Genomic DNA, 15,751 nt, shown 5'->3' on the forward strand with positions numbered 1-15,751 from the left:
AGCCATGAAGATCTTAAAAATCTTGCATTATATCAAATTATGTCTTAGAAAACAAAATGAATTGAATAATTGAGCTGTTATAATATGCTTGAATCAGAACAGTGGTCCACAGACCTACTTAAAGACCCATGCATCGAAGATCTATGTCAGGTAGGGGGGAAACAGAGACATGCATTTCATTAGCTTTCATATTGGTAATGTTATGTTGGAGAATGTTGGTGTTCTTGTAATAATCTACAGTGACCAGTGATAAACTAAAAATTATTCAAAGGCATGAAAAATTTGGAGGGGAGAGGAGATTACAACTAATTAATTCAGAAAGGAGGCAAATTACTTTTTAATGTTATAATTGCTAGTGGGCAGTACACTGATGAACTGCAGACTTGTTTTCATTTCCCAATAATGTAGGAATTGTGTGCAAAGGAAGCTTGTATTTCTTCTCATTAGTTTGTTACTTCTTGAGATGTAAAAAATTTTGACACCCAGTGGTGTCATCTAGTCTGGCAGTTAAGTTCTGATCCTGATGTGGGATGTTAACAGTGAAGGCAAAAATTGTACAGTATTTTCTGAAATATGTTCCTTACATATATATGAAAACAGAAAATACAGCCTCTTTGGGGAAGGAAGGAAAGAAGGAAGGAAGGAAGGAAGGAAATGTTACTGACAACATGGTGATGTATGAAGTGTATCTCTAGGTAATGGGCTATGATGAAGCTCTTGGAATTTACACACAATCCAAGCTAGCAGATTTAGCATCAGGGTACAGGTGGCTCTGTTGACGAAAAGTGTATAATTACAATAAAAAATCAGGGTAAGTCGGCAACCATTAGTTAACCAGAATGTTGTATATATAAACATAACTATATATTCATAAAACTTTGCATGGCATAATACAAAGAAACTAAAGCAGTCAAGTCCATAACAGTACATGTTCTCTTCCCATACCTTCCCAAAAGTAAAACTCTGCTTTAATTGGCTGGTAGCAAGCATAGCTATCCAGTATATAGGAGCATAGTCCAGAAACTGCAAAGTGTGTATGTATAATTACATACTATTAGGTACAAAACTGTCGTCGGTGCAAAAACTGTACAGATGTTTGACTGTTTAGAGGCTTGGGATCTCAGTATGTTTCATTTCATTTGGATGTACACCATGCTTATATCCTATGTGACAGAAATGCATATATCACTCTATCTCTTCCACCCTCTATCCATCTGAACATTTCAAGAAGACATTGAATAGATCTAACTCGTTCATCATAAAACTCACTATTTCTGAAATGAGGTATCAGGTTTTGAAAAAGATAAAGAATAGTTGAGATTCATGTGGCCCTTCCTATTTGTTTCAAACCTCATCACACATTCTGGTTTTTTTAGGTATATGCTTAGGTCAGTGTACTCTCACAAATCAGCCTTAATAGGGTTCTTCTGTCATAGAGATGGTAAAATTGAGATTAAGAGTAGAAAAGTGACTTATTGGAGATCATCAAGTCAGTGATAGATCTGGAAATAATTAAACAGGAAGAGGGTTGGGGTTTTTTGGGGGTTTTGTTTTTTAAACCTACTGTGAGCTGGCATGTCTGGGAAAAGGTGCTTAAGAATCCTTAACTTTTGGGGATTTTTTAGAATCTCATTTTGAGAGGTCCAAAACTGCACTGGCATTTGTTTTCAAAACTGGGAAAGGCAAGTAGAAAAATACTGAGGTCCTTATGTTTAAGGTCTGAAGAAAAAAAATTTGAACACAATGGAATCAAATCTATTCCTAGCATGTCTCTTTACTCAGCTGCGTTATTCCAGGTGTTTGATCTGTATATTGGGCTGAAAGGCAGATAATCAAGTTACAGTGTTAGAAAGTTGAGAAACTAAACTATGATCAATTTTATGACCATTGTTTCCATAGTAACTGGGTACAGGTGAGTACCTTTTATAAAGTTAAGTATTGACAAATGATTTACCTAAGCATATTGCATTGTAGCTGTTTTAACTGTAAGACAGTATAATTTATTTAATCTTTCTTGATTTTTTTTTTTTTTTTTTTTGCATATCACTGAGATGTTGAGTTGATGGGAATAGATTACCAGTATATGGCAGCAAGAAAGTCCAGCAATTGCAAAAACAGATGTATAGGAAACAATGTTTAGTTCATAAAATGTACCAGGTTTGTATATAAAGACATCTTTTAGGTATTAAATTGTCCCACTGTACGTGCACAATAATTTATACAACAGTGAATATTTTACAAAGTACTTAAAAGGTTCAGGCTCTCAAAAGCTTACATCTTAGCAGGTTTTAATGCTACAGAGACTTATACCTGTGCTTAATTTTATGTAGCTAAGTAACCCAAAGACTTAAATGGCATAGATTCCAGTGTTTGAGAGGTGTCACAGGAAAACTTTGTGGAATATAAAAAGTAAGCAATAGGAGACTGAAAAGGATTAAAGGATCAATTTTAAAATAAATTTATTAAATGTAATATTTTTACTAAGTTGAAAAAGAGGAAAAATGGGAACAAATGGTAGAATGGTAGGACTGAGAAGTACCTTTGATCTGTCAGCTGGTTAGCAGGAAACAGACTTCAAATAAATGGAGCTTTTTAAACAAGGCCTGTCCTTGAAATGTGTACCTAAGAAACTTAGATTTGTTAGAGAGAAACAGCTGATAGTGATTTCTTCTGGGTTTATATTGTGAACTTTCTTTTTGCCTTGGCTTTATGCAGGTAAGTAAGCTAAATGGAGACCTTTTGGAACAAATCCCTGTATGAATGCTTTAAATGGCATGCAGTATTATAGAAGTTCTGATGCTTCATGTCTGTGAACTAATGTTGTAGTAGTATTTTGGAATATGGTAATGTAGAGGTGGGTACAATACTCCATTTGGTTTTTAAAAAATCATCCTGCAGCTGTATCTATTAATACAAGATGGTGAACACAGTCTCTAATCCAGCAAAACTTTGTACGAAGAGTACTCTGGATAAGAAACCGTAGATGTTGTTGAGCTGGTTTTGATGCTTCCTTAGTTGCCTTGTGTAGAAACCTCTTGTAGAGGTTTTTCTAACCCACTGTTAAAGATACCTAGAAACTCCGTTTTGCATATGATTGCCCAGGTAATTGTTTTTTGCCAGACCTATATGATATTTGTGTTGATGGCAGTATTGGTAGTCATTTTAAAATAAGTAAGTTTTGGAAATAGAGTTCCTAAATATCGCTATAACAGGAAGCAAATAGAACCATTACATATTATTACTATAGCTTTAAAGGGGTCATGGGTCCCTGAATTTTTGTCACTGGCATCGCAACATCAAAGTATTTCCAGAGTGTTGGCTGCCTTCTTTCTCATTAGACAGGCTAAGCCTGGGTTAAAAACAGCAATCCCCAAGTACTTAACAAAGCCAACTGCTTCATATTACAGGTTCAGCATAATGCTAGCAAATGCTTGCAGAGCATGCGATGTCATTTTCCACCTGCTGAATGTTCTGAAATGTGTAGTTCCTTTCCTGGACAATTGCCAAGGGAACTGACTTTATTTTATGTGTGCATATATAAGGTCAGAAAACTTGCTCAAAAGGAACATTATAGGAGTGATACTGTGTGAGAAGAAACAGTGTTGATGCTTGCATTGCAATGGTTAAAATAATTGCACAAAGCAATAGACTTGTAAATTTTCTCTCAGCTGAATGGGAATTGTTGCTATCGTGTTTATGTCGCTTACAGGGAGCTGAAATATGGGAATACTGAGAAATGCCATTTTCTAGTTACTTTCTGAGAAGAATTGTATTACATAATTATCTTGTGGTAAAATAGTGTGAGTTACATGAACTGAGAGTTTCAGATGTTTATTTTTTGAGGCATTTTTAATTTCAGCTTTTTCAGTTATTTGTATATACAATGTATGTTCTAAGACATGTTGTCTTCAAGTATATAATGTAAGAACTGACAGAAATACCACTAAATGGCTATACTAAATTGTTACACCATTTGATGAAACGTCTCACCATAGTTTCAGACTTAATTTGGGTGTTCCTTTGTATTAGACTTTTACTTTTCCCGTAAAATTAATTACTGACCTAATGATGTGAATAGAATTTTTTTATATATAAGGTGTTTTACTTGTCCTTCGTTAAAAGTCAAAGTTCATCTATCTTACAGAAGTTAATACTCAGTCAGTGAGTTTTTTCCTTTTCTGTATCTTGTACCAGTGCAACATTATAAAATCTTTTCACTTCAGGATCTTTGAAGTTACACAGCTGGCTGTTATAAAGAACAGCTGGCAGCTGATGGAGTGATCCTTAACTTTCAGGAGAGAGGGAAAAAAGTGGCATAAACAATACATCCTGCTTTTCATGCAAATAGTCTGTTCGTTAGGTTAAAAAAAAATACAAAGATCCAGAACATTTGCACTTCATTAAATCAATTTTAAATAAAGTTTCTGTACCTGATAAGGTAGCTATAAGCCTGTTGCCTCAACACGTCTCCCCTGCATAGTACAGTTAAAACATTGGAGTGCCTTTCGAAAAATTCCCTTATGCAGCCTAATGGAAAAAAACAAAAAATGGTATGTTAGAGTAGAACCAGCAAAGTATTTTGCAAATATTCACTCGGCCTCCAAAGCCCATGTGAGGAGAGCATGATATGACACGAGGGAACTCTGCTGTGCAGCCTGGTCCCAAGGGCCTGACCCAGCTCCCTGACCACCATCCTAGAAAGCAGTAGTGTTTGGGCTGGTACGGCTTTAGGTGCACCTCAGATTGCTTTCTGAATTGCCAGTTGCCTATTTGGATACAAATAACTGATTGGGGGGAAGACAAAGAAAGAAAAAGCAAATCCTTTGTCTCTCAGTTGTTAGTAAGCACTTTTATCAAATGGTGAGATAAACCCTTGTTACTGTAGGTATGCTTTCCTTTTACTGTTAGTTGTATCCATCCAGCTGCACCACAAGTGAAATTTTGACCCCATTAAAAGGGAGTGGGAGTTGACTTATGTCTGGACACAGACTCTATGAAACATGTGTGTGGAAGGTGAACTTTAAAAGAAGAAAAATACATAATTTGTGTAAGTATATACATAAACATGTATCAAAGAGAACAATTTTCTTCAACAGACTTGTAGAAGCTGCATAGGAAAAAATGACGGTAGTGGAAACAATTAACAAAGTTAACTTTTGAATAAACCTTAAGTTTTGCCATATACTTGGATTATGTAGGAATTCCAGTTGTTGATTTTGAATCAGTGTTTGTAGCATTGATTTAAATGTAGTGGACAAAAATTTTAAACTATGAATAATTTAGTTTCTGTTGCCATCAGAGGATTAAAGTGTCTGTGCTGGATTTTGTGGACAAGTCAGTACACAGTAATGAAAGGAAGTTAAATAATAAATAAAACATAAGTTGCACTTCAGCTACAAAATTCTTGTCTTTATGATGAGAATAGGATCTTCAGGCTATATTTAAAACTAGACGAGAAGTAGGGTTTTTTTCCCTCAGTAAGAAAATTGCCTGTTTATTTCTGTCAGTTGTTATCATTCAACACTGTGGGCTTTGGAGTGTTTTATCTTTCATTAAGAAAATAGAATATAGGAATAAATTTGGGAAGATTGAAGAAAACAGCCCCTGAATACTGACTGCCCTCTTTGACTGATAGGATATGCTAACAAAGGGCCCCAAATTAGAGTTTGCTTTGATTTCAGAGTTGCAAATGACACTGATAATTACTCTTTTTTTGGCACTAGTATACTTTAATTTGAAAGAAGACTTAATTCCAGAGATATATTTAAATACTTCTGCACCTTGTTTGTAAGTTAGATCCTTCCAGTTCAAGATTGTCTGTCAAATATTAATGTGTTCTAATGGAAAATGTTCACTCTAGAGACAGTCTTTTGCTTTTAAGGGTTTTTTTTTTTAAGTATTGAGCTTTTAAAATCATGCTCAAACTAAAGTTATAAGAAGCAAGTGGTGTTTTTTAACTGAAACTGTGATCTTAACAGTTAAATTACATAAGTCGAGGCTGTGATGTTCTCTAATTTCTGAGTATGATTGTGTAACCACTTAATTATACCAAAGGTTATGATTTTTTTCAGCTCCCTTACAACTACACTCATGTTGTGCTTTAGATCAACTTTCTCTCTGACACTAACTTCTGCCTGATGGATGCATTATGCTTTAAGGTCTGTGGAAATCCCTGCTGTGATTTAAGATACTTTACTGACAAAATTGCTGTCCCTAGACAAGTGTACTGTATCCAGTGATATACTAGTAAGTGAGGGACTCTTCCTCAAATTAAGCAAGCGGTCAATATATTGTGAAGAACATTCAGTTACAGTGATGCTTTGACTTACTCTGTCAAAATGGCTGAGTGCCTTTTGGTAGGGGTTCATGAAACTGATAAACGCATCAAGTGTTTCAGTTCACCCCATCAACTGAAGCACTATTATTAAGTGCTTGATATATTGGCACCACTCCAGTTGTATGTACAGGCAGATGGTCTACAGGCTGCAATACACATCTATTTCAATGAGTTTTGTTGCTGATCTGTAACACTTGTATTGACTCAGTCTAGCCCTTTGTCTTAAACAGAACAATTACTTTTGTTTAATCAGTTATGTTGAAGGCTTCCTTCATAGGAACATAATTAAAATGGAATCTAAGACTGTATTCTATAAAACTGTTATATTAAAAGAATAGCATTTCTGATTAATAACATTTCTATTGCATTGCTAAGCCCATCAAATCTGTAACATAGGAATAGTGCAAATATATTTGAAGTATCTTTTAAAAAAACCCACCACCACCACAAAATCAAATTACCCCAGTCCTTGTGTGTTGATGCAGTAAAACACAGTATAACTGCATGGTTGTCCCCATTTATTCCTTTAATATGGCTTGTGTATTTCTAGAGGATTTTTAATACTAAATGATATGAACTATTACTGAGAATGACCTGCAGTATCATACTGATATTTAGTTTTTATAAATCTGCTCAAAAGTTTATTTAAATCTGTGGATGAGGTTTTGTGCTATCTCTTCGACTTGCAATGCAAGGAGTAGGAAATTTACTGTAGACAGCTGCTGAAGGAGTCTCGGGCTGTTGATGAAATTAAAGTACCTTGTATTACTGAAACAACTGCAGGGGCTCCTGTTTAAGTAACGGCATCCTCTTTGGTACTGCCCTATAATCTGCCTGTGGTCCAAGAAGTAGTACAGTATGCTCAGTATGTCCAGTGCAGCAGGGCTTGTTCTGGCCTCCTCGATGGAGCACCTTTTCACCAGTCTTCCACAGGGTCAGTTTGAAAAACAATCTCTCTCCTACCACTTGCCAGCTGACATTGCTGCCTACGGCTTGTTTTGATCCATGCAGTGCTGTTCCAATCCTTTATACCTTGTAGAAGCAATCAAAGATGATTTCCCTCATGATTTCAACTCAGAATGGTAGGTACAGAGCTGGGCAGATGACATGTTAATACTCCTTGAAAATTTCAAAAGCAGTTGATATTTAGGTAATACTGTCCCAAATGTTTACAAAAAAATATGTGGAGCAGGGGAAAGCTGGAAATCTTGTGGGTTTATGGCCTTGTAACTTAATTCTTCTCAGTACCAATTAATTATTCATAAAGATGGGTTGTCCTACATTCATGACTTTGTTTTTCCAAATCCAGAATTAACTCTTAATAGTCTTGCAAGTGTGAGTTTTGAATAGAAATTTGACAGACTTCCAAATTAATTTCCATTATCTGTGGATCACACAATGATGGTATTCCCTGCTTCTGAATTAAAGACTTAGACTTCGATAAGCTGCTCTGTTTTCAGAGCCATTTGATCACACACATACAAAGAGCACTGGATCGCTAACCAGTTCTTGCCAAATCCCAGCAACACACTTCAGTGTAGAGTTTCCATTAAAATATTTGTCATTTGTGTCTGAAGATTGGCAATATCCTGGAAGACTTTTAGTATAAAGGGTTTTTTAATTCAGATAGGCTTTAGTGTAGCAGTAGGCAGTAATGATCAATGTCACTCCACAGAGCGTCTCCTCCATGATTACTTTTCTTCTTTTTTTTTTTTTAGCATTGTTTCTCCTAAATCAGTCCTTGTTAACAATGTAACATGACTTTATGTCATAGCAACAGAGCAAATATACTTTAGAGTAGTGCTAACAGCTGATTGATCTCTAGGAACCTTTAACAGCTATGTCAAATCACTCGAACTGATGTTAGAGGCTTATAAGCACTTTTACTCTTTTTTAAGTGTCCATAGTGCGTGTTACTAGACTTTCAGCTAAAATGCTTGTGAGATGAGAGGACTAGATTGGTCCTAGCCATAGTCCTATTTGTGTCCAAAGACAGCAAAAAATGCATTGGACTTCCTTGCAGGTAGGGACCCTTAGCAAGAGTCTGTTGATGGCACCTCAATCAGAGGCTTTTTGACACCCTCCCTGTAGCACACATGCAGTAGTCTGCGTCTGTGTTTTTGTTGGGGAAGGAAGAAAAAAGAAAAGGGCTGCCTATAGTTGTTGCCAGCGCTTCGTTTCCATGTTCTGAAATGACTGTTCAAGAAACTTTTGTGATCATCAGTGCAACTCCTAGTTGCACTAATAGTTATCACTTATCCTGGTTGTGATGCTCTTGAAAAAGTAAGTCTTAAGTGCCTTTAACAAAAGGTAGAAAGAAATTGAGAGAATTAAAAAGAAATAAACTTCTGTGTTGTGATGATTATGTTAAGAGTCTTAAGAGGCTCAAATGCCTGTAACTGACATAAATGTTTATATCCTGTTTTCCAAGGCTTTCTGTGGAAGGACAGGTGGTGCTTGCCTCTTCCATCATTCTGCTTTATAATTCTGTTCTTGTTCAAGTTCCAAGCATGCTGAACAAAGTAAGGGACTGAAATAATCATGTTTGGATCCATGGCTTCTGCCACAATCAGTGACTTTTCTTTTTTTTAGCTTCTGCCATTAGAAAAAGTTAGGAAGACTGGCAATACTTACCTTTTTCTAGGAGGAGCTTATTATTATTCTTTTGAGAATAAGCAAATACTTCATGTACTTCATATACTACTGTATACTTCATGAGTATACAAGGGCTTTGTGTAAATATGTACACTCAAATTCTCAACACTTGCTGTGTAATTTTTAAGTGACCAATTTTAGGGAATGGAAATGAACCCAACTCCTAGGTGGTTGTGTTCTTACCCCTGTTTTCAGGTATCTATTTCAGAGAGCTGTAACCAACTGATAACCACAGTGGCAGCTTTGAAAATTTAACTTTTTTCAAAGGGGTCACAGAATTAATCTTAAACAAAACTTCCAGAAAGGTTTTCCTGAGGTCCATAATCTGAGGGGAGGATGGTACTGTACAATTAGGGATTTTTTTAGAAAGGCTATTCACACTTCAGGATAGGAATTGCCAATTAGCTCTTTTACCTACATAAAAATATGACTCTTCCATAATCTTTTCTGAATGTATTCAACTATCTTGTTTAATGTATGCATAGATCTAAGAATGACTTGTGCACACTACCATATCAATTAATGAAATTTACTTCATATAATGTGACTGACTTCTAAAAATATTTTATTTTAGGTGAAACTCCTAAATATACTTGTCAAATGTTTTTGTAAGGCAACTAATTCATAGAAAGCTTGGGACTTGAGTTGAAGCACTGAAACTATGTAAACATTTTGCCATAGTCAGATGCCATTTAGCTTGATAATAATAGCTTGGTCTTCACATGAATTCCACTTTTTTTTTTTCTTGAACATGTAACATATGTGGAATAGCCAGCAAATACAAATTTTATCAATCAGATATAGTTTGACATTTTTAACACTTTTTAAACTTTACAAAGACCTGTTTACCATATGGTGTAAGTGGGTGTGCAGGAAACGACACTGTTACATGAAGTATGATATATACTGTACTACTTTTCCATGAACTGAGAGTGAACACTTCCTTTTAACGGGTGTGCTGAAGGCAAGCCTTTGAAGCATGGGTGTATAACTTTGGACAGTAACATTTATGTTTGTGTGTTTCTGTAGGTGATTAATTTATATTTTTTGCATTGTTGCAGTAGCCAGTTGTTATTATTGGGGTCCAAAGTATCCTATTTCCTGTTTATATTCTGCGTCTTCTGAAGATGCTACAGAGTTTTAAGGCAATTCGATGATCCTTGAACCGAAATCCTGTATATCATTAAATTGAATTAGTCATGATAGTTTCTTCAGCTTTCAGTGACTTGAAGATATTGATTCTAAATACAGTTTTGGCTTATTTGCATACAGTTATGGTTTAATTCAGTTAGCATTTCATGCAAAGACGAGAGCACAGCTCTTAATGCTCTGTTGTGCAGTATCTCAAATATACATTATTACTTAGAGCATTGAACTTACCACTCAGTGTAAACCAGCAACCTGTGCTCACTCCTTTTGCAGACAAAAGCTTCTGCTTCTGTTCCAACAGCCACTTAAAAGTAGAAAAGTACTCAATAACAACTACTGCTTTTCAAATGACTAAAGCATCATTTAAATGCCAAAAAGACAGTTTTCCAAGATTAAAGTGTTTGTACATGTATTCATAAACGTTTAACATGTCCCATCTAGATGTAATTTTTAACTAATTGCTAGAAACTTACACATCCCTCTGAAATTACTTTTTGATTTAGTCTCCTGCTTATCAGATAATTAGTAGCTTAACTAGTTTTTTAAAAGTTCAGGTAAGGAAAAAAATTTGATCTACAGCTGAAACATTGGGTCTTTTTTTTTAACTTCGTTTCTCAATATTTAATGCCTGGCAGTTTCTCTGACAATAGCAATACCTTTTTCTTTATTAGTGTGGGCTGTAATAGCTACTCTTTAAACAGAATGTCTTAAACAGGGTCTGATAGTTAGGACACGTTTGTAATTCATGAAACTGTAATATTACAGACTGCAATTCAAAAAAAAAAAAGACTCCTTAGCATGTCACCTTTATGATATAAAGATTTTAGTTTTAGAATATTACTTAAAACTGCACAAGTTTTCTTCTCTTTTTGAAAAATAATGTCCTTATTAATGTCCTTTTAAGCCCAAGGCAGGAGGAAGAAAATTCAGGTGAAAATGTGTGTAAATCTGTAAATCTACAACATTGCCAAGAGAGTGTTTTGCAATGTTACAGCCGCCTGGCACCAGCACTCAGGAAGTCATGACTGTTTATGCCACCAGTCTCTGTTCATATATAACCTACTTAATCCTGAGAAGGGCAAATTGAAGACTAGTAATAACGCATCTCCAGGTTTTTCGCCCACTATCCTTGTCTCCAATCCAACACCCTGAAATGGTCGTTCTGATCCTCTATCAGCACTTCCTCTGCTCCCCTGCTGATAAAACATAATGCAAAAATCAGCCTCCAGGTTGCCAACCCTGGGCAGAGGCACTCTGTTTTACCAGTTTAAATAGTAACTGCTACACTTCTCACCAGGAAAGAAACAACTCAGTCCTGTCTGTCATGAAGTACATTACAAAACCTAGTGGCCTCAGTCCAAAAATCACAAATCCAACTGTGAATACTCTTTTGTGGAGGGTTTATGTAGCAGAGTTTGTGCATAAATCTGTTTCTTTCCACACCATGTACTTACTTTGAGCATCTCTTAAAGTCTTTCTCACCAAGTGTCAGTGTTTGATAGTTGAAATATTTAGCTAAATGTGCGTACTGAAATGGAATCCAAAAAGAAATTGTTTTCCATTTAACTCATTAAAAATCTATTAATAATAAAAATGCTTTGTAAATTTATTTTTGTATTAAGAGACTCTATTTACTATGTCTCGTAAGATCCTTTGTTTGTGTTGTATCACCATTTTTGCTTAATTTAGAAGAATCTTCTTTTATATGCAGCTTTCTTCAAGTGGAGATTGTCTTAATACCAGTGACTGCAGGGAGATTGATCTCAGTTCTTTTTACTCAAGGCTTTCTGAGCTGGGAAGTTTATAGGAAGCTGTAGACTACCTTGAGTTTCTTATTAAAAGTACATATGCTAAAATAACAAACATATTCTAAAATAACTCTTTCCTATATGGTGTCAATGGCACTGTTTATCTAAATACAGTATCCAAGATGAAATAACTGTTGCTGGGATATGATCCCAAGTATCCTATTCAGCTATTACTACCTTTGCAATATTTTGCAATAGAATTATGAGAAGAAGAAAGGACTTTCGGATAAAATTAAAGCACAAATGAAAACTGACAGCTGAACATTTCACCTCATCTCCATACAGATATTACATATGTAGGTGATCTGCATGGCAATAGCTCCTTCCAAACTGAGAAATGCATGTTAGCAGCAGCACTATGCATGTTTGGTTTTGGATTCTTTCAAGATTATGCTTTCTGTCGCCGTTCTTGTTGATTCTGGAACTAAACGCAATATACAGTAACATGTGCCTTGCAGTTTCCATGATTTCAGATGATGAATAACATTCTCTTTGGGGACGTGCCCTATTTATTTCCATTGTCTGTTCTCATGTATATACTTTTATTCTCCTAGATGGCAATTACTTTCAGCTTCCATTCACTGTAATTTTTAAAATTGGTGGAAACTGTATGAACTCCATCTATTCAGCAGTTCAGAAAATCAGGCCCAAGTACAAGATTTTCTGTAAAATGTTGCTAAATAGCAAATTTTGAAAGGCCAAGTATTGTTTAAATTTTAAAGCTAAACTTCATGAACTGAATTCAGAAATATAATTTCCTCCCTCTCACTCCCCCTTTTGATTCTCTTATTTTGCTGAAGTACTCTAAGACTGCATGTACTTTGAGACTTCAAGCACTTAATTTTGTTACCAAAACAGAAAATAGTTTCACTATAGTATCAGCTTTAAAGCTGAAGTTTAGTATCCCTTATAAGAACTTCAAGATTAAATTAGCTCTGTTCTCGTTTTGTCCAGCTTTCTTAAAACCTATTTTTTAAACAGTTCAGTGTATAAGAAGTATAATTTAAACTGCTTTAAGGTACAGATGGTCAAAACTAAGAAATCAAATTTCTGTGATTACTCAAACTGCTCCTTGGTTTGAGAATTTAATTGATGTTTCACGTGCCCATGTGCATCAAGTGAAAGTAATAGTAATCCAGAAGGCCTCTGTGAGAGGCTTCTAGGTGTTTGGAGAAATCTCAGCTTAAAACAAGATGTGTTTGCTGTTTTGACATACTGTGTGTTTATGGCACACAGAATGGGGAAGAATCATCCAAGTAAGTGACCCTCTTGAATGTCTTTATGAAGTTTGACAGTGTGTGACTGACCGATTAAGTACAACTTCTGTCAGGGAGCCCTGTTAATAATTTGTAGTTAAAATATTCTTGGTTACTTTAAGATAGAATTTTATAGCTCTTTTATATTTTACTCATACAAAGAACTATACAGCTTTTACAGTATGAATGTTTAGGAGCTTTTTGGTAAAGAAGAAAATAATGACTGCTGTCTTCCTTTTTTTATGTGTAATTATATAACATTTTGCACTTTGTTCTGAATTTTGTTTGTCTACATTATATAACATCAATATACAACTGATTAGAGCATACAAACTACTAGCCTATTTTTTCTAATTAGATTATTAAGTTTCACTACATTAATAAAAATTTGTATTTTGGTACAGGTCATATTGTATATAATACATACAGTCTTATGCACTGTAATGAATCAAGTGTGATGTTATAAACTGCCTTCCTTCAATACAGTTGTTGGAACTCACAAGCTTTGCTTTTTTATATCTGACATTGAAAATTTGCTTTTCTGTATCAAATATGTTTGGGTTTGGTTTTTTTGCCAGATTGTCAGAAATTACTCCACTTTTCAAGACTACTCAGATGAGCCCAATATACACACAGTTCCTGACTACGTTGCTGGAAGAACTGCATTTCAAAAAAGAAGATCTGGAAAGTTTAACAAGAATATTTAAAAAAGACTGCCTACTTGAATGGTCAGTCGATTTTAAGCTATTTTGCATGTTGTAAAACTAAGCCAGATAACTGTTTTAATTTTCAGCATTTTGTAAGTATGCACAGTAACTACAGATCATATCAGCCAGAGTAGAAAATGTGTAAGTACATTTTAAAGTAAAGAAATACATATGGTATGGAAATGAGTGTCATCATTTTGTCACTTACAGTAAATGCCAGCTGCTTACTTATCACTTCAATCTTTTGAGAATATATAGTTGGTTTACTGCAATTTTGGGAGGAAATTTTACTTAAGTTCTACTACAATTTATAAAAAAATTTCTGTGTGGCTACAATGGCTAAGTGTCAGTAGAGTTTTTTTATTATTAAAATGAAATTGTTTTGTTCAGTCGTTCTGATATAAAACTGAGTTAAAAGCCACATATTTCTTGCATAATACTGAGATTACATTTTGCATTCTGGGTAGCCTGGAAAATTTAAGAGCAAATACCTATTTATGCTGATCATATTCAACTGATTCAATGAATATAGCATTTATAGTTTTTAAGTAATTAGTGTATTAACATTACTGATCTCACTTCTTTGTTCCCCACAGAATAAGGTGATCATCTTAACATCTCCTACTATCTGAAATAGTGGCACAGAAAAGAAAAGAACACCTTCAATTGTTGGAACTTTTTTTTAAATGAAAAATGAAATTTAGTATTAATTATACTTCTTGCACTTCTGCTTTTTCATTTCAGTCCTGTGAATAAGAATTTTTTAGTCTTGTGGAGAAGCTAATTGTAACACCAGTTGTTTGAGGTATGCATGAAGACAACTAAAAATATGGATCATCTGAAAACTGTCTATTTAAAAGCAGTAGAAAGGAATTTGGATTGGTTTGATTTTTTTCCTTTGGAAATTTTCAGTCAAAATTTGTCTACAGGAATTCAGAAAAGCGGGGGGGGAACCCCGTACATAGTAGCCTGGAGTGTTAAGAAACTGCTGCTGACATTTTTCTAGTTGACCCAATGCATGGAGCAGTAATCTTTAAGAATAATGCTGACAGTACACAAAGATGTCTGATCTAGAGCCAGTTTATCTTGCTACTTCTAAGAAAAGGGGTAGTCTTTGAACCTGTGTAAAAGTTATTTTTAAACAGCCTCTAATTGTTACTAATCTGGACTTTTAAAATATATTTTAATAACTAAAAACTGAATTTTTGGCTTTCAGTAGTCATTTCATTTAGAAGAGTTGTGTTGTTCAGACTGAGTATGTTTAGACTTGCTACTGTCACTAACTGATTATAAAATGCAATTTAAAACTAACCCTCTAGTAATTCTTAATGATTCCATAATACGGTTTGTTGCATAGTTCTCAGTTCCTAGGACACTGTCCTTTGAGAGACTTGAGAAGAAAGTTGTAACTGCCAGTACCTAGTCTGCAGCAAATGCCAGCACTAGTTGAGGCTGAAGCAGGACTTACCAGGGCTGCTACATAGCAACTCCATTGAAAAAAACAGAGTTTATTCCTTTGTTTTGTTTCTGTAATGGGACACCAAAAGGGAACTCTGCACTTAATTATTTTATTGCTGTATAGTTCCTTCATGATAATCAGGATAAATATGTTGATTGCCCCCAACAAACACAAGCCTGTGCAGCTTTTCCCTGGAAGCTTCATTGTGTGGTAGAGTTTATTTAGGTGATGTTTGACTTTCCCTAACTTACCTTGTAATGGGAAGTTACGTTCAACATAACTTGTAAAAGTAACTATTTACAATGAGGAAAACCTTTAATGCAGAGTTGAAGCGATGCGTTTTTCTAAGTATGCAATAGGAAAAAAATACCCATTGTGAT

The 15,751-nt window shown here is 34.9% G+C and overlaps 1 protein-coding gene across 4 annotated transcripts in view; it reads left to right on the plus strand.

The window, feature by feature from the left end:
• RPAP2 (RNA polymerase II associated protein 2) overlaps nt 1–15,223 on the plus strand; it is a 41,772-nt gene extending 26,549 nt beyond the window's left edge. For all 4 annotated transcript variants that reach the window (XM_074876492.1, XM_074876488.1, XM_074876487.1 and 1 more), the window contains exons 12-13: nt 13,784–13,933; nt 14,509–15,223. In XM_074876492.1, coding sequence (XP_074732593.1) covers nt 13,784–13,933; nt 14,509 — 151 coding nt within the window. In that variant the 3' untranslated portion in view covers nt 14,510–15,223. The remainder of the gene's footprint in view (nt 1–13,783; nt 13,934–14,508) is intronic.
• Nucleotides 15,224–15,751: the final 528 nt, after the last annotated feature.

The sequence above is a fragment of the Strix uralensis genome, chromosome 8, assembly GCF_047716275.1.
Source record: "Strix uralensis isolate ZFMK-TIS-50842 chromosome 8, bStrUra1, whole genome shotgun sequence".
Classification (NCBI taxonomy): Eukaryota; Metazoa; Chordata; class Aves; order Strigiformes; family Strigidae; genus Strix; species Strix uralensis.